Below are 19,364 nucleotides of genomic sequence, written 5' to 3'. Positions count from 1 at the left end.
AAAAAAAAAAAAGTGTAAAGACAAGTTTACATTATTTCTCTAAACTTTAAGAACCCTTTAATTTTTCAGGGATTACTGGGCAGTATTGAGTTAACAACTTTGTTATTCTGCAGCAGTGGAAGTAAGTGAAGCCTGGAAAGTTTGTGCAAAAACAGGTTTCCTAATGTGTAAATACCTTGGAACAGTCTGTTCAATTCAATTTTATTTATATAGCGCCAACCAACAACAGTTCTCTTCATAAAAGAGCAGGTCTAGACCGTACTCTGTTCATACAACCTCAGATGCTCCATTTTTATTAAAACGGCAATTAATGAGGGAAGACAGCAGTTGGATCTCAGCTGATTCTATAGTGAAATGAATCAAACTTTAATTCAGTTAATTTTATCTGAAAATCTGATCTAAACGCTGCTTTGAACTTACTTTTGTATCATTAATGTTTTCACTGGACTTGAATTACTTTTCAATAAAAACTAGAACAATGGGGGTGGTCCAAAACTTTGACCGGCAGGGTATATAAAGCAAAATCTGACTGCAGTTGCAGGGTTGCGCAAAACTCGTTGAAAGTTAATTCTCGACTATGGCTGCAACTAACAATTTTCTCATCATCAATAAAAGAGATTAAAAGATGTCAGGAAACCGTGAGAAATCGCAATCTCCCACAGCCCAACGTGTTGCCTTCAGAATTTCATGTTTTGTCCGACCAACAGCCCAAAAGAAACCAACTTATAGATTAGACAAGAAGCAAATCCTCACATAGGACCTGAAGAGAGCAAATAAACTGTTGGCCATTAATCGAAGAATTGTTTCAGTAGTTTCACTCTCACAAGAGACCACCAAAATGCATGTACTCCTCAACTATGAATATTGTGCATTTAGTCAAATATTTAACTTTATATTAAAGTAGTAACTAACCCTAGTGTACACGACAGAAAACAAAATTGCAGTCTCAGGTAACCCCGGCCCTCGCCCTAACTCTTATTAGCTCTTCATTAGCAGCCCGACGCACCAGATGCTGCTGAGGTCACTCTCTCAGCAGAGAGTAAACCTCGTAAAGGCCCGTAACAAGACAAATGTAATAAAGCAGCTGAATTAAAGCTCAACTGGAACTTGTTAATGTTGAACAAAGATCAATAGGTTCAACTGCAGAGAGGCAGGAAGTCTGTTTGCATTTCATGTTGCCATGAAAGAATTTGTAGAAACAGGAACTAAAATTAAACTGCATGTCCCCAACCATGTGCACATGCTGCTCCCCTCGTCTCATTAACTTTTGTTCCCTCACCTCTTAAAAAATAAAAAAAATAAAACCCAAAAAAAATAAAAAAACCCACAAACCTAAACATATTTCCTTTATGAATATTTTTTGCATGCGTTTTGTTTTGAGGGTAAGAGAAAGATGTGATTCTCTTACGTAAATAAAAGGATTAAAAGGTTTATTTCCTCCTATTATCCCCCCCCCCCCCCCCACACACACACACACGTTACATATTACAAGAATCTTTTGTCCCTTGACTAATGATTAGGCTTACGGTCCTGAATATACGGTAGGTTTATTTCAATATTTACACAGTGCTTTGACAATATTCTTTCGCAATAGAGTCCTTTGCATTTAGAAAATGAAATGGATGCCATTTCATTTTCTAAATGCAAAGTACTCCACAGTCCATTAAATTAACACAGGGTCTCATTAAAGGGGAAGAGCAGAGGATATTCACATTTTTTTTTACCCAGCTGTTCAGATTAAGAGAGCAGCTTTTAAAATGAAAGACCTGCGGGCTCCACATGCCAAACGTACCATTTAGTGTCTGAAGCAGACCTTTGAGAAACAGACGTCCTTCCCCCTCTAAGACTTAATGCATCTTATCTGGACCCGATAGCTTTTAAAGCTGGAGCACTGCCCGTTATAACAAAGCGTACGTTTCACACACGCGTGCAAGAGACCACCTCCAGTGAAATAACTCCAGGGGCTTTTCTTCATTAGTGCAGCCGGAGCGCTGTGTGGCTCCTTTGTTAAAACCACAATGATACAGCTAGAGGGGGAATAAGTGCTGGTTACAAAAATATAGAGCCATGGAACTTTTCATACCACTCATGATCTAAGAGTTTAACCCGTTAACCCCGTCCTTTTTACTGCTGAAGCTGACCCCTCAAGTCTGTGCTGAAACTGCTGCCTGGTCTCCTCATCTGTCTGTGACTTAAATGTTCAAACATGAAGCACATTTGATTTTAAATGAAACCGTGACGACGAGGCCCTGTCAGCCTATTTTCTCCATCACTTTCTTACTATGAGCGATGGAGGTCTACATGAACAACAAATATTCTACTAAAGCCAAACAGTTTTGGTCATTTCCATAAGAGTTTTGCGCATTTGTTCCTCTCAGTGGTTTTAAGTGGGCGGGGCTCACTGAATCAAAACCCCATTTAAAAACAGATTAACTGAGTGTTTGTGGATGTTCATAACAAGATGCCATTAAGTTGCAAGTCTATGTTTGAGTCAGTCAGGAGATCTCCGTCTCTTACAAGACCCCAAAGCTTATGGAAGTGCAACGCTTGGTGGAGTACGCTTTTAAATAAAGTCATATTCATTATCTGTTCATTTGCAGTCAGTGCCTTTCTGAAGTCTCAGACATCAGCAGACACTGTGCTGCGGTTTCTGGATTTAGTTTGCTCTTCAGCAGGTGAAAAACATCTTTGATTTAGGTCTTGTGACCAACATGGCCTGTAATGTAAAAATCCCTATCCTGCTGCTTTTCCCTACAAAAAGGGAATACACTTCATATGAAAAATGGCTACAGTTGTGACAGTTTACATAATTAAATGTAAACACCCTCAGATTAAAGCTGCTGATGTGTCAGAGCGCCACACAATGAAACCCATAACTGCTCATACTTTCTGATCATTACCCTGTAAAATGTTAAAATAATCCCCAAATAACAGTGCCGGTTTTGGGCCTTCACTCACTTGCTAGCGCCCGCTGTGTAGTCGTGTTTCAGAGGCGTTAAGGACCAGGACAGTGGCACCTCCAGGTTCACACACAGGATGTAGACACAGAGCAGGGAGATGACGGTCAACACGCCAACCACCAGCCTCCTCTGGAGGGCCATCCCCGTCAAGGTGTGTGCGACCGGCAGACTGAGTGTGTTCGCCCTGCCTGAAGGAACATCAGGAGGCAGAGGAGGCCGGCGAGGATGGTGTCCTGCTCTGGACTGTTTCCGGTCAACCAGGGAAGGCGGGGTGTCAGCGGAGGTGGGGATTTAATTAGCCCACAACAGGAGCTTGGCTCCACTCTGGGCTTCTCTCAGCACAACTACAGCGGGAGGGAGATTGAGAGAGAGAGTTGGAACGAGGGCACGACAGAAGGGGAAACTATATCCTTCAGTGTCAGAGTCCCAAATAATCCCTTTTTAATGAAACCTTTGCTCGCGACCTTGAACACAAAGTGCAGGGTCACAACAGTCATATCCTTTAACATCCTACTTCGATTCCTCACTTTTCTGCTCTCACTGTACAAAAGGAGGAAACAAAAGAAACCTTTTGATCGCTCAAGTCAGCTGCAGCTGATGGGAGAGAAAACCGACACAGGAAGCCAGAAACCTCTTACAGGAAACCTGTTTGCCCCGCTTTTTGCAGTCAAACGTACGTTGAGAGTCTCTAGAAATTTCACCAGAAGTTGAAAACATTAGCATCCACCACGAGCAACTCCCCTCTCCACTTCCCAGCTCTTTGTTAAGTACTGTAATAAAACAGGCGCTGAAATCTGCTCTCTAAACTTCTGAAGTCAGGTCTCAAGATGCTTTCTCAAGTCCAAGCAATCCTCAAGAGATAACACTTGATAACTGGGTGAATTTGGAAGATAACAGCACTGACGACCAGGTGACGATACAATTTCACAGGCTTGGGGGAGTAGGTACTCCTGTGGCTAAATGGGGAATGGAAAGAATGTGTGATGCAGTGATAAACTCAGCTTCCATCTCTCTGATAACAGAAAACCTCTGGGGAATTTGTATTTTTCCTAGACCAAAATAAAAATTTGTAGTTTTAGCAGAAAATGTTTACTTAAAATAAGTGTTGTAAAAAAGGGATTAAACACAACATGGCTGAAGAAAAGAGCAGAATATAAGGAGGAGAAACAAAACACATGCATCAGACTGTGACAAATCATGATTCAACCTCCCCCTTCCTCCTACAGTCAGGACTCTCTGGTGTCTGTCTTTCCGTCTAACAGAAACAAAGCTCTTCAAATATAACACAAAAAGAAGAAATAAAGAAAAGTGAACGTTCTCTCACCAGTAGAAAATCTCCTGTGTTCTGTAGTCTCAGCCTCTCCTTCATGATGGTAGACATATTTCCTCTAAGTTGGGAGCTCTGCTGCTCATATACTGTGGAGCTGCTGCGCTGCCAGGCTCGGCGCTGTCTGGGCGGGACCATTGTGAAATGAGCAACAGCTGCTGGCAATTGGTCAACCCCCTCTAACTCCAGAGCATGAGGGGTGGGGGGAGAGAAAGAAGCCCACTCCAGGCTGCAATAAAGTTAGACATGAGCAGGCAGCTCTAAAGATCTTTGCAATGTGGGAAACCTTTTACCTACACACGTATACGAATGTACATGCACACAGAAACTGTCAGGTGACAAGCAGGAGCATGCAGCATGAACGTCTGCCACACAGCTGACAGCTTTCAAAAATCAGGACAGGATGACAGTTCACTCTCTCCACAAGTCACGAGAGCCATTCACTCCATCCACACAGGCCTCCAGCAGGCAGGCAGTCAGCTGGGCACCGCAAGCCAAGAGAGAGTCAAGAGTCGGTGCGCCTCTCCAGCTTCGGTGTCCTCTGTGAAAAGAAGGGAAATGAGCTGAGAGGGGGAGACACGGTTCAGTACACACCACCGGTCTGGAGGAAGTGAGCTGGGGGGGGGGGAAGTGGGTCAGCTCTGGACATTATTCCTGATGTATAGGCTGAAACATCCGTGAGGTGGTTTTAACTTGTCTCCATAAAAACACAGCTGAGAAGAAAGGAAGGACTGCAATTAGAGAACAACTGTCAAAAAACCCCAAAAATGTAAAATTAGAGAACATTTTTTTAAAAGAAAGTTTAATATTTTGAATTGCACTCTGACACTTTAGAAGTCAGTAAATATTTTCAGCTATTTTGGCTCATGATTTGGATTCCACAGTGGGAGTGGATGTGACTGAAGACACTTCTTCATCTTCGCCTCCAAACCCGTGAGTTACGGTCTGACAGCGAGGGATGATGGGAGGGCGGGGGACAGAAACAAGGAAACAATTGTCTGTTTTTTCCACAGTGAACAGAAATGAGAAACACAGTCTGTCTTCCAAACACTCTTTGCTTTTTATTCTGTTTGCTGATAGATCAGCCGCCACCTTCTTCACAGTTTTCAAACCATCAGCATGAATAGCAATATAAGAAAACAGTGGGTTCAAGAACTACGTGTTAGGGCCCAGAGGTTACCAGACCGTATGAATCGTGGATGTAGTGTCCGTGACGTCACCCATAGGTTTCCATTGGCCCGATCCCAGTCTCCACACTCACAGACTTTAAGGTGCGTTCCTGTTAAATCTGAAAGTGTGTGAGGGCCCTCTCGCAGACCTTTAGACCCCTTTATGGACACTAACTAACTCTGCATCCCTGCAGGCTGAGGGCGGAACCCACAGTTCATAGCATAGTGGCATTATCCAGTGACATTACACCCGGAGGCGTAAAAAACAAACAAAAAGGAAACAAACATGACAGGACTTGAATTTACATGCAAGTGTATGATGATGTTTTGAAACTCAGGCAGCTGCCCCCTTAAGTGCCTTGGCCGTGAAAAAAATAGCCTAAACAACGTAAAATAAATAGTTCCAAACCCACCATTGCACAGTTGTAAATAACATGTTTTGGCGTCATCAAGGCCCTTGCAGCCTCTGGCACCCAAGCGCTTATCAGGTGACGCATGTCAACAAAGTCTGTGAGGGTCCAGGCTTTGGGATGGAGACTGGGATTCGGGCCGTTGGCAGTGCCTGACTCTGGCTCATTAAAATATGGACACAGCGGTGGAGTTGAGGCGGGTTGCTGAACCACCTAGCAGCCAGCCACCAGAGAGGGCACCCACCTGTCAGTCACAGCAGCCACAGCAGCCACATCCTTAAAGCTCGGGTAGGCAATGTCAAAGAACCAGCATGAGAAGGCTAGATTTTGAAACTATAAATCTGAAAAAAATCCCCCCCCCCTGCCTTCAAAGCCACTTCCCCAAAACACTGGGGCTCAGTTCGCGCAGGTATGAGAGAATTTCAACAAATATGGAAATAAATTGCCTACCCCAGCTTTAATTATGCATAACTATAAACCTTGCCACCTGGGTTTTACCTTCATACATGTAGAAATTAACGACAGCTGGAATGGTTTGTACACAAAGTCACAAATAAGAAAAAAAAAACAAACAAAAAAAAACAAACAGAGGGAACATTGTGAGTGTGTATCTGACACCACGAGGGTCATCTCAGGTCAAAGTGGGAGGGTGGCACACAAATACACAAAAGGCAAAGCTCATTGGCACTTGTAGGACGGGCATGCGTGAGGAATGCCAACAGCAGCAGAGCAGCGAGAGGCTGCGAGCAAACTGTGGCGCTTCGAGTCCTTCAGGCCTCCGCAACATGGTCCTCATGACTCAGCGAGTCTCATTTAGTGAGCGTGAGACCCACAGGGACATGTGACACACACCCACAACTTCTGTCTGAAACGCTCCAGTCTCTTATCTTATTTTTGTTCCATAAGGAGGGTTGGAACTGACTTGAATATTTGGCTTAACAGTTAACAAGTTGGACCTTCCCCTCCACTACATCACACTTCATATGAACCCTTTACATTTTGGCTCGGACAACTTCCATGTCAGAAAAACCTGACATACTGTATTTAAACCATCTAAAAATGGCGTCGGTATAACATTCTACCACAGCAGTTATCAGGTCTGCCGTGTAACTGTTTAGTGTTTGTGCAAAAGGAATGAAAAACACTCCATGTGTTGGCTCGCTCAGAGAAAAATGACTTCAAATCCTCGACCTCACTGGGGGCCAGTAACGCTACAAAGGGAGCAAGTGGGAAATAAATAAAGAACAGAGAAACAGAATAAATATTTTTCTGATATGAGGTCTAATTTGGAGGCTGTGGGGGATTTACAGCCACACCAGAATGTGGTCTTTGACATCAGGTTGCACCTAAATAACAGGCTTTACTTCCAGGTTTAGAGTTTCTCTCTGCAGCACAAACTCCTGTTACAGCTCCCCACCCCGCACCAACTCTATGGACCGTTGTTACTGAAATCTTATCCACAAAGACTTTCTGTGTTTGCGATACGACGGGCTTCGATCATCATTATAAAGAGTTAACAAATTAGGAAAGAAGCAGGAACATTTTTTTTTGAGAAAAGTGCTGAGGGTTCCCGGAGAGAATTACAAAACAGAAGCGGAGCATCCGAACACAGATAGTTCACATGTGAGCGTGACTCCAGGTCCCTCTTGAGTCTGATGTGTTTTGTCGCAGTGCGGCCTCTGAATCAGGCCGGGCAAAACCCATATGGCTTTTAACATACCTCTGGTCACATGCCTCGTGCCGCCTCAAACCCTCCTGCCGCCCGTCTCTGTCCCAGCTCTGCTTTCCTAATCCTACAAACATTTTCTATCCGCATTCCTTCTTCCCTACACCCCCCGCCCCCCCAATCCGTTTTTTTTCTTCTTCACATCCAGAAACTTCCAAAGCCGCTCGACAGTCATCTCTCTTTGACGTGCCATCAGATCTGCCACTTTTCTTCACTCCCTTCGCTTCGCTACACATCCCGTCGCTCTTTCTAGCAACATTCTACTCGCACTCTAACTTTAGTCTGTAACCGGTGTTAGTAAATGACCTTCTAACGTCTTTGTTAGATCCTAATTTTGGTTTAAGACACACATAAACTGTTCAGAGCTGGACACGGGGCTGTAGCTGAGGAGAGGTTATAGATCCTGTAATTAGCACTCGCCTCGAGGGCGCACTGGGACAAAACACACGACTCAGCAGATGAACGGCATCAGGAGCACGACTCGGTACAGATAGGAAGTCGTGCTGTAGCTCTGATGCTGACTGGTCCTCCAGACAGAGCAACCCCCCCCCGCCCACCTTCTCTTCTTCCACTTTATTCGAGGGCAGGCCTGGGCGGGTTTCAGGAACATCTGGAACAGTTCTGTGGCAGCTCTGTGGGGAACAAGGAGGCACTCCTGCTCCAGACTGCAGAGGGAGGGAAGAGGTGCGTACAGTCACAAAAAAAACAGCAGCAGGAGAAGGGAAGAAGAATGGGGAGTCCATCCCATGTCTTTTCATCTGGTACCACCTCGTCTATGGCATTCGAGTGAGGGAAGTTCCAACACAACATGCTCCTTCATGCCTGCGGGGGGGCGGGGGGGGGACACCTATACAGTGAGGCCCCGTGCATCTCCCCATTTTGTATTTTTCAGATGAGGTAGGACAAGGTTCACTCACTTATTCAACCCTCTGAAGTTCCACAGGTTCAGTCTTGCTTGCAGGAACGACATCCAAAGGGGGGTAAAAAAAAAAATCAGGTGGTGGTCTGAGCCACACTATACAGCTCAGAGCAGAAGGAAGAGGGGGAAGATGGAGGGCAGAGAGCGGAGGTCCAGATGAAAACAGGCCTTCCTGACAGTCACTTCTCCAGCAGCTGCTTCCTCTGCTGCTCCCACAGGGCCTCCAGATGATCCGCCCTCTTCAGGGCAGCCTATCAGAGGACAGGGGCGATATTTATACATGCTGTCAGTCGTCTCTGCCCAACTTTGTTTTCTTGTTTATCATGCTCTGACAGAAAGACGCTGCCTGCGCTTCGTCAGGCCTCTCACCTCATGCTGCTTCCGGAGCTGACTGACAGTTTCTTCCTTCTTCAAGATGGCCGACTTCACTCTGGCAAATCAGGAAAAAGAGGTCGTTAATTAGGGGCCACTTCTTGACAGAAAAAAAAATAAATAAAAGGTGAGATGATTTGATTTGCTGTTTTCCTATTAGACAATAATAATGGAAGTTCTAACATGAATCAAGCAGGAAGCTTCCGATCAGAGAACTGATGCGAGCACGGACGTCCCTGAAACCTGCATTCTATCAAACGGCCAGCTGGGGGCGACTCTTCTGACTGCAAAAATAAGTCCGGTTCCTTTAGAAACAATGGTAAAATGTTTCTACTTCTCAGCTGATTTATTCCCTCAGTAAACACTTTCCTGATGAGTTTATGGTCTCAGTCGCTAGTTTCAAGTCTTCTTCAACACAGCATGATGTTCATTTAGTAAATTATGGTCCCGTTTAGAGGAACAGAGACCAGGAAGCAGGGGAGGCTTTAGGGCGGGATTAACTATGATTGACAAGTCGTTACCATGGGAACCTCACAAAATTATCAGCCCTGTTAAAAATGACAGCTAACGTGAATTACAGATGCACCTAGCTAAGCAAGCTAGTTTGCTCCACACACGGCCGTTAGCGCCACCGTCTCGTCCAAATATGGTCACGTCCGGTGCCGCTGGTTGCAAAAAAAATCTACATAGCGGCACCCTATTGGCCAAACTCAAGGCTTCAAAACAGCAGTCCACAAACCAACGGGTGACGTCACCATGACTACGTCCACTTGTTATATACAGTCTATGATGCGAATACACTATTTTCTGATTTTTTAAATCAGCGACTGGATTTGCAATCATAAAGAAGCCCTGACCTCAACCCCATCCAACACCTTTGGGATGAACGGGAACGTTGTGTCATTAATGTCAGAAGGTTCTGGATGTTTAACTTCATATTATGCTGTAATGTTTAGGCATCTAAATGCTTTTAGTGTACATGTGATGTGAAAAAATATACTGCTGAATGCTGACATTCTTTAGGATTACTCCAACCCTCCATTCTACTTGTATTTCTCTTCTTTTAGAAAATGAAAGACACCTAGTGGAGGGCTTAAATACAGGAGTGTAATGCATTCACAGACTTTCTGAATTAATGAGATAATTATCTCAGAATGACCAGAGAAGTTTTCGTGGGGGGAAAAAGATTTTGCTCGGTTTTTCTAAATTAACGAGATACATCAACATCCCAAGAGAAGCTCTCATTTAGCTCGATTTGATGGAAGCAAACATGTACAGCCTGTTTAGTTTAATCCAGTTTTATTTTAGTTTGGGAGCTACTCCAGTCTTTAAATAATATAGATGGTATTGTTATTAGTATATTGACCCCGTACTTAATATTATATAGGCCTGAATTTTATAGGTTAGAGGCTGTTTAGCACGAACAGCTGGGGCCAACTTAATGCGACTGAGAGCTTCAGGCAGGATTTTGAGGTTTGGTAATTCAGAAAAACAGAGCATAATTTGTTCCCCATAAAAACTTATGTTGTAATTTTGACATAATTATCTTGTTAAAGCTGGGTTAGGCAATGTTGGAGAATTTGCAAGCGACAGCTAAATGCTTCTGAAAAAAATGACCTCCCCCACCTCACTGCATCAGATTTTATTTTGCACAGAGGCACAGGGCTGCTCACTCTCCCCAGGTTAAGCATGTCATGTCTCTAATTACAATTAAAGTAACATAAAAGTCACATTTTTACATAATCTTTAAAATTAGAGTGTTTTCAAGTTCAGTCTTTAGGGGGTGAAACAAAACTAATTAATAAAGTGTTATTCATCACTCTGTCGCTTCCTCATTACCGTTGGTGGACTTCAGCCAGTTCCTCTTCCTTCTCCCTGGTGACTCTCTCCACCTCCAGCCGTAATCTCGCTCGAACTTCTGACACCTCCACTTTCATCCTGCGGTTCTCCTCCTCCGTCATCACCAGCCGGTCGGCAAACTCCTGCCTTATCACCTCCGCCAGACTGCGGCGCTCATCCACCAGCTTGTCCCTGGTCTGAACAGACAAGTTCAAATGGAAATTTGATATCTGATTTGTATTGTATTCGACTTTTAATCTGATATTAAACTGCTCTCTGGCTCTGAATACACATGCAGTCAAACCCTGGGTCACAGGAGGGGCGGGATGTTGATCAGCCTGCCCAAACAAGCAGCGGAGGGAGGCTTCGGCAGACTACGCTGGATGCGGCGTTTAGTGGGAGACGTAGATAAACAAAAGCAAGACAAGCGATCAAACGCCACAGCGAAATGGAGAGCTGCACCCTGCACGCTGGTTAGTGTTGGGAAAGATGTCGGTCTGGGGAACGTCCTTAAAATCACAACGTAGTCGCTTGGCCCCGCAGGGTCGCTCTATTCTCCGATGATCAGACAGACAGGGAGACAGCGCTACTCGAGTAAACGGCAGGCGCTCTAGTGAGAGCAACCATGGCAACGGCTTCTGTTCGGTACGCAGCTGTAGCCTATTTAAAGCCTATGTTGATGTCCTATTTAGAAAACAGTAACAGATTCTGGAAACTCACAAACAGCGAGGACAGGGTACCCGCAGGATTCTCAAAGTTAACTTTAAGACTGAAGTGTAATACCAACATTGGATGGTGATGGCGCAATGGATAAGACTATGCCTTGGTGTGAGAGACCCGGGTTTAATCCACCACTGTGTCCCTGAGCAAGACACTTAACCCCTAGTTGCCCCAGAGGCGTGCGACCTCTGACAGCAATTGTAAAAGTCGCTTTGGATCAAAGCGTCAGCTAAATGAATAAATGTAACTTCACCGCCGTTTAATGGAAAATCTTTATTAATTTTAAGCCCGAGAAAATTATTTACATATTTAAATGATTTACATGAATTTAATAAAACATTTTATTATAATACATTCATATTTAAGACACTATATCTTGGGGAGTGTTTGTACTAAAGATAAAATGAATCAAGGACGTCACTTTGTGTTGAAAAGTGGTGGGGACATAAGGGTTCAGATTAGGACTGTGATGATACACTTAGCTCACATGCACAATTCACAATATTGGGTTCAGGAGAACAAGACAAGAAGATATTTTAACACAATTTGATGAAATATTCAATGCTGAAATATACGAAGTTAAGTTTGAGTACTAAACACTTAATTTCCAGCATTCTAGAGACATTTTCTGCACCAATTTATGGTAGAATTATCTTTAAATAAAGTGATTCAGATTTTTTTAGCTTAAATCTTTTTTTGAACAATGCACATTTGTGTCTTTTATCTTTAAATTGCATTGCATGTTTTCTTATTGTGCAAATAAACATATTCATAAACACACACAAACATATTTAACACATGCTTTAAAAAAAGTGATGGAGACATGTCCCCAGGATCCACAGTGTAAATGACACCTACGAAATGAACACAATATTTGTGGTATGAGTTGTTGCAGTTAGTAACACCTTAGCTAGATAAGGTAAAGTAATATAATGTGATTATTCATCCTGGTCTGTTTTTCTAAAGCATCTAAAGGCTGCATGAAATATAGTGTTATATAGTACTGGCTTGAAAGCAGCGGGGATGAGGTGTTGGGCTCCGGTTTGTTTTTCCCTCGTTCCCGTGATGGTGATGTAAGTTTAATGTGCGTTAGTTTGATGTTTCCATTCACATAACGTTAGCCTACAGCAGCGGCGCAACGCCGACACACAGACCCGTCCTCGTCTCATGCACACCTGTCTCTCTGTTGTATCATTCACTGACCGGTAACCTGCAGCGGGTCTTCCAGCTGTTTAATATTTTGGTAATGAAATTTAAGAGATTTAAGGCCTTATTTTTGGAATATGAAATTTAAGACTTTTTTAAAATACTTTTAAGAGCCCGCGGGTTTACCTGGAGGATCAGTTTCTCTTCCAATGCTTTGTGCTGCGTACAAAAAGTTCAAGACAATCCAACTTCACATGGGCGGGCGTGTGAGGCGAGCACATCCCATCACTCTAACAGGGACACTGGCTACTAAACACAGACTGTTTCTGCAGCTCCCTGATAAAAAAAAAAATGTTTCTGCTGATACCTGTTCAGAAAAAAACCCAGACAGATTCATATACTTGTTGCTCAGAAGGTGCCTGTTATGACTGTGGCTCTGGACTCTAACTTGTTTTAACAAGCTAGATATAAAGTAATGCCATACTTTTAAATTAAAAGTGCGCAATACACCACTTTAGAATTCATTATTCAATTTTGTGCATAACAATGTGATTAATCGCGATTAAAAAAATTTTAATCGTTGCCTAGCACTAGAAAGAACATGAGAGTTGAGGGTTTTAAAAATGACTGAGTGACAGGAATCTGCTCCTTACCTGTGTGATGTCCTCAGTCTCCTGTTCTTTCTGTCTGAGCGCAGCTTGTAGTCGAATCAGCTCTCCCTCCGTCTCCATCTGCTGCTTCCTCAACTCTTGTTGTTTCTCCACTGCCGCCCTCTCAGAGCGCTCCAGCTCCCTCAGCTCAGCCTCGTATTTTTCCCTCACACGCTTCAACCTGAGAAGAGAGAAGCGGTGAAACTAAGATTTGAAAAAGTAAAATGGAACAATGTGCACACTTGCGGGAGATGCAGGTCAACAACAAAAACACGTTTGTGTCTGCAACAGTGAGGAGCTCTCCCAAATTAAAAAATATATTTAGGACATGACTGATTTAGATCAAAAGATTATTCATGTGTTCATTTTATTGGGAACCCAAAAGTGATTTGGTGACTAAATCAGTGTATGTGTAAACTGGATGCCACATACTCTTCATATGTCTCACAAACACACACACACACACCTGTTGTCAGCCGCCCTCTCACACTCCTCTTTTTCCTTGCTGGTCTCCTCCTCCAGTGTCCAGATGGCGAGCTCGATCTCTTTATCTCGTTCCCGCCGCAGTTCTTCTTTGAGCTCGCGCTCGCGGCTCAGCAGCCACACTTCCTGTGGACACACAAACACACGTGCCATTGTCTCCGCCTGGGTCACTGAAATGTTTTCCTAACAACCCTTGACTCATTAACTATGTTCTTCCTCATTACATGTGATCTATAATCCCAGTGACATTTAAGTAGCTGTGAATCTGCTACCTGCCTACGTCACTGCATACTATGGAAAAAGAAATTTTTTTGCAGAAAAGCTCAGCTGCTGTTCTTTTTTTTTATGCTGGCAGTTATGTTTCACCTCTTTAATTTGAAACAGCTGCTTTAGGAACACTAGAAATCTCACATTTGCCTGCCAACAAGAATGAGAGTGAGATCCAGAATGAGCACAGTACTTAAAATTTACAGTGTATTCAGTGATTTGTTTCACGTCACTGTGAACAAATGAAGGAACGGGGGAGATCAGATTCATGCCAGCTTGTCAACAAACCTCTTTTTTCTTGTAGTTTTCTTCCCAGGTCTGCTTTTCAATGTCCAGACGTTCTTGTAACGCCTTCATCTCCACCTAGTTACGCAAACAACACTCAGTTATTTTGACCGAGGTGCAGATACGAGACTTCTGTAACGGATTCTGTTGAAGTCTGAACTTAAAGATACTGATGTTATTCTGCACCGTTTGTACTCATCACCTGGTGTCTCCTCTCCTGCTCCTCTCTGGTCTTGTCCAGCTCCTCTCTGAGAGCTCGTCCAGCCAGAGAGCTGTTCTCCTCCAGCTGCCTCCGCAGATCCTCCAGCTCAGCGCGCTGCCTGCAAGACAAACACAAACAAGAGCCCTATAAAAGGAGAACTTCTACAATCCCTGCATACATCATCAGTAAAAACACAGTTGATTCACCCAGAATTCTTTGGGCAGCACTAAAGCTGCAACTGGAAAGTTAATAATGTTAAGCATCGCACAATCAGGACCCGGCAAAAAAAGTATCACATAAGAAAGGTAGAGGTCAAATCCACAGGAGGCAAATTACAAGCAACACCGTTGAGTCCAGCATCAGTAACATGCACACACGTTGTTAACAGAGTGAAATATAGATAACCTAAATCTGCGAAAAGACGAGACGGATCTCAAGGAAAGAGAGAGATTGTTCCAATCGTAAGTAGCTTTATAATGAAAAGCTTTACGTCCAGCAGCTGAGAAGATTCCTGGTGCAGTAAAGACAAGATATTGCATATCCCCAAGTAGATATGTAGAACTACAGGGAACCAAGAGTTCTTTCAGATATGGAGGACAATCGAAATAGGCACATTTGAAAATAAATTGAAACCAGTGGAAGTCTCTTCTTGAGTTAGGTGAAGCCAATTTAGTGATTAATAGAGCTTATTTCAGTCTCATGTGTTTAACAGCTGAGCAGCTGCAATAGCATTTCTTTAGGGTAAAACAATCTTTAAGGGCTACATGTTTTTTATATTCCCTGCAGGACTGTAGGGGATTTTCAAGCACAGACACTTACACATGGGAATGAATCAGGAGCAGCATGGGGAGGATTAAACGAACAGTTGCTCTACTCTGTAACAAATATCTTGTTGTGGAAACTGTATATTGCTGGTGAGGGATTAAGCAAGTGATGGAGCGATTTTGTCTATGAGGATGTGATATGTTAATGCCAGACTATCTTTGCCTCTCCTTCAAAGTTCATTCAAGGCCGGGAGAGTATCTCTGTTCCCCAACACACCTGTGAACAGACTAATATAAAGAGTGTAATAATAAGAAGGCAACCTTCTGGACCATGTTTGAAACACTAACATTCAACAACATGGAGTGAGCTGGATTCAACAGGAGGCCAGAGCGGTGGTCAAAGCCCTAACTAGCCTAATAACTGAAATTTATCTCAAGGTTTCTATGTTTTGGGGAACAGAGATCCTCTCCCGGCCCTGAATGAACATTCAAGGAGAGGAGAGGAACAACAAGAGAGGAAAACATTGTAACAATCTCACAGCTCTGACCTAGACCCTTGTTTTTATCCTTCAGCTTTTCTTTAACACATCTCTAGGCGGCGGCGACAATGTGCATAAATACTGACTGTGACTATGTTAACAAGCAATATTGTTGAAGAAAAATGACGAGTCTAAAACTCTCTCTTTTTGTCAGTATAATGAGGAGACAAAATATTACAGCCCATATTTTCTCCCTCGTTTTTTGTTTTTTTTCTTCCCGAGCTTTGCACACTGGGGTGACGCCTGGAAAACGTTACTGTACGGTGGAGGATACAAACTCTGGTGATGAACACAACACTCTAGAGAGAAAGAGGTGCTTAGATATTTGGTCAAACAGAGTGCCTAACTATATCGGATGGCATGAAATGTGGTTTTAAGATTTCCTAAACAAACAGCATATCGAGGCTAACCACACGGGAATTGACATCAGTTAATGTCTCCTTTGCAATAAAGATGAGAACAAAGCTAACATTCGAATTTTACAAAACATTTTATCTATATGTGAGATGAGTGAAATAAAGACTAAAATGATAAATATCTCTATTTTAGTTAGAGCAGATTGACCAAAATGCTAATCAACACTATACTAATGAGTTAGAAAATGATGGCTAATGACAAAAACTAGACTAAAATACCCAACTAAATAAATAGTATACTAGTAATAGTATACTGGACTAAATATGACAAAGACTAACAAGGACATTTGACAGAGGACTAAGACTAAATTTTTAAAAGGCAGCCAAAATGAACAAAGCCAAACTAGCCTGGAAACTAACCATAACACTGCACTGAGTACCCAGATTTAAATTCTTATTCTGGCGACCAGGTGATGACCGACTACTGGAATATTCTGCTCCACACTAGTTTCTGGGGATGTCTCTTGTACGATTCACAACTCTGGTTTATGACTTCAGACAGGTGACCTTTGACCTCACCTCGCAGCCAGCTGAGCCAGCCTCTCCTTCTCATCAGCCACCTCCTTGTAGAGACGCCTCCTCTGCTGCTGCAGGGACAGCTCCTCCTCCTGAAGCTGCTTCTCATATCTGACGCACACAAACAGAAAGACACACACCTGAATGTGACAACATGTCCACAAACACTGGTAGAGCGCCCAAACATGTAACTAATTAACAAAGCTCCTTTAATCTAATAGACGCGTTAACTCTACCAGTTTGTTCCTACAGTGTTTATTGGTGCATTTCTTGTATGCAGTCCTTAAAATATACAATTGTAAATGAATGTAAACCGAGGAAGAAAATGCATCTTTATGTGCTCATGTAAAGAAGGATGAGTAATGACGATGTGACATGCCTACCTCTGTTTGGCTAGCTCCCTCTCTCTCTGACACTGCTCCTCCTTCTCCTTCTCCAGCTGCTGGCGGAGCTCCTCGCACTGGCGGACGTAGCGCTGGGCCGCTCGGTCGTCCGCCTGCAGCAGCTCCGCCTCGTGGAGCGTCCGCAGCTTCTTCAGCTCCTGTTTGTGCTTACAAATCAGCTTCTGGATCTCGGGCTCTAGACCTGGGGGAGGAGGTGGGGGGACAGAAAACACTTCAGGTTCTGTGGCTAGTCAGGGCCGGCAAAATGATTAAAGCTCACTGGATAAAAAAAAAAAAAAAAAGTGATGATTCAGGGTTGTTTTAAATTATAATTTTGGGTTCAACATTCATGAGTCAAATTACTGTCAGGCAGGATTATTTTATGTCTAAATATTGGTGAAAAGAGATGTAAATATACCAAACCAGTCACTAAGTAAACAAACAATTCTGCGTTCTGGAGCCCTGTGGCTGTACAAACACCTCATCGGCACTGGCTGACAACTGCCTGTGACTTTTCATGGAATCAGCTCATCACAGGCAGGACAGAGTGGAACAACATGGTACGTTTCTGGAAACAGAACAGTACGTCTTTGTTCACACAGCCCTGAACGAGCCAGAAAATGTGAAAACCAACAGCTAGACAGCGTATAACTGATGATTTTACAATGCTTAGTTTATTCATCAATCCAGTGGCCATATAAACAACACTTCCACACAGATAAATACAATGCAGCGTGCATCTTTTGAGTTTGATGGCATGTTAAGCTACAAGCTGCTGGAAGGTCAGAGCATGACAGAGCCAGCATGAACACTGAAAAGAAGCTGAAGTCATGTCAGCTGAAACACCCAAACACATGTTGTAGATCGGTAATCAAAGCCGACATCTTTTTCAACCCTGTGTCCAGTACAGTCAATTAAGTTAAACCGTCACCTCTTCTAAATGTTTAATAAGATTACTTAATTAAGCCAAATATGCAGAAATCATGATATGACCAGAGTCCGTCGAGTTAAGTTGGGCTTAACCTTTACGACACTATTTAAATTGTGTAATCTGAGAGTTGTAACATAATCAGGGGAAGCCACAAGTAGACGACATTATGCCACATTACTGCTGAAGGGTTTTGGTGTATATAAAAGTGTACTTGATAAGGGCAGACAGTAAAAGTTACCCTCAAACACAGTGGGAGAGTTTCACAATGGATTATTTATGCCCTGATCGTAACAGAGCTTTGGTAAAGATGTTTTAATCTCAGATTTCCGCTCCGAACTGAGGCTCTGTTTACACTACCTTTGACAGTGATCTCCTTAATCTTCTTGGTTTTCTCGTCGATCCATTTCTCCCGGCGGATCTTCTCTGTGGCACTCATCAGCTCTTTTAACTTCTTGATTTCCTGTGGAGGGAGGGGGCGGAGGAGGCAATAGGGTTAGCTACGGTGGTGGTTTGGTGTCACATGACCACTGAAGCGGAAGGGTATTTGTCTTATTTAACGCAAGGAAGGTACTCAGGTTCAGGTTCAGTTTTAACACGATCACGACAACAGCGACAAATTCAAGTTGCACCAAATAGGAAATTGTAAAACTCCACATCGGTAATAAGAGGAAGAGGACAGTTCAAACTAATTCTGGGCAAGACAATAAAACATAAAGCAATGTAAGCTTTACATCTAAATCTAGAGATAAATGAGACTGACTCACATGCACACAGACTGTCCGACCGAGGTTGTGAGGTACAGACAAATGAAGGGAAACAGGAATGGTAGAATGAGAGAGATGATCGTGCCAAGGATGATGGGGTTAGAGGGGGAAAAAAAAAAGTTACCTCGCACAAGGGACCCAGAATTTGCCACACCTAAAAGCCAGGAAGAGACAGATGTACAGACAAAGACAGAGAAAGAAAAGTGAAGAAGAAGAAGAAGAAGAAGAAGAAGAAACAGAGAAAAGACAGTTCAACAAAAGCAGCACTGCAAGATGACACAGGATGATCACACAAGGTGCAAAGCAGAAGTAGAGAAGCGGAAGGTTTTTCTAAAAAAAAATTAGATTTACTTGGCACAGTGTTTCCCGCTGAATGACAGAATGAATGCAATCAAATACGATTTTAAATAGTAAATAAAAAATCGACGGTCAGCATTGATACTGTGGCGGCCCGCCACAAATAAATGAATGTATGGGAAACACTGCAACACTGCAAAAACATCTTAATTCATCAAGAATATTTAGGACAACACAGTAAAGTTAAAAAAGATAACTCTCTAACTCTAACCTCTTTCA

General features: G+C 43.1%; 3 protein-coding genes across 8 annotated transcripts in view; all 3 read right to left on the bottom strand.

Moving 5' to 3' along the window:
* st6galnac (ST6 (alpha-N-acetyl-neuraminyl-2,3-beta-galactosyl-1,3)-N-acetylgalactosaminide alpha-2,6-sialyltransferase) overlaps nt 1–4,436 on the bottom strand; it is a 16,687-nt gene extending 12,251 nt beyond the window's left edge. The window contains exons 1-2 of one of the 2 annotated variants that reach the window (XM_046068768.1): nt 4,285–4,436; nt 2,959–3,304 (exon numbers count right to left, since the gene is read on the bottom strand). In XM_046068768.1, the coding sequence (XP_045924724.1) occupies nt 2,959–3,101 (143 nt within the window). In that variant the 5' untranslated portion in view covers nt 3,102–3,304; nt 4,285–4,436. The remainder of the gene's footprint in view (nt 1–2,958; nt 3,305–4,284) is intronic. The other variant, XM_046068767.1, reaches the window with a different exon arrangement.
* LOC123982851 (zinc finger protein 502-like) overlaps nt 1–19,364 on the bottom strand; it is a 441,737-nt gene that overhangs the window by 71,558 nt on the left and 350,815 nt on the right. The gene's annotated exons all lie outside the window — the stretch shown is intronic.
* cep131 (centrosomal protein 131) overlaps nt 5,325–19,364 on the bottom strand; it is a 29,138-nt gene continuing 15,098 nt past the window's right edge. For all 4 annotated transcript variants that reach the window (XM_046068728.1, XM_046068727.1, XM_046068729.1 and 1 more), the window contains exons 20-29: nt 18,382–18,484; nt 17,094–17,295; nt 16,714–16,821; nt 14,476–14,593; nt 14,277–14,351; nt 13,705–13,847; nt 13,242–13,419; nt 10,723–10,919; nt 8,881–8,941; nt 5,325–8,762 (exon numbers count right to left, since the gene is read on the bottom strand). In XM_046068728.1, coding sequence (XP_045924684.1) covers nt 8,691–8,762; nt 8,881–8,941; nt 10,723–10,919; nt 13,242–13,419; nt 13,705–13,847; nt 14,277–14,351; nt 14,476–14,593; nt 16,714–16,821; nt 17,094–17,295; nt 18,382–18,484 — 1,257 coding nt within the window. In that variant the 3' untranslated portion in view covers nt 5,325–8,690. The remainder of the gene's footprint in view (nt 8,763–8,880; nt 8,942–10,722; nt 10,920–13,241; nt 13,420–13,704; nt 13,848–14,276; nt 14,352–14,475; nt 14,594–16,713; nt 16,822–17,093; nt 17,296–18,381; nt 18,485–19,364) is intronic.

The sequence above is a fragment of the Micropterus dolomieu genome, linkage group LG14, assembly GCF_021292245.1.
Source record: "Micropterus dolomieu isolate WLL.071019.BEF.003 ecotype Adirondacks linkage group LG14, ASM2129224v1, whole genome shotgun sequence".
NCBI classification, from domain to species: Eukaryota; Metazoa; Chordata; class Actinopteri; order Centrarchiformes; family Centrarchidae; genus Micropterus; species Micropterus dolomieu.
The sequence above is the reverse complement of the archived record's forward strand: the minus strand, read 5'-3'. Positions and strand labels throughout refer to the sequence as shown.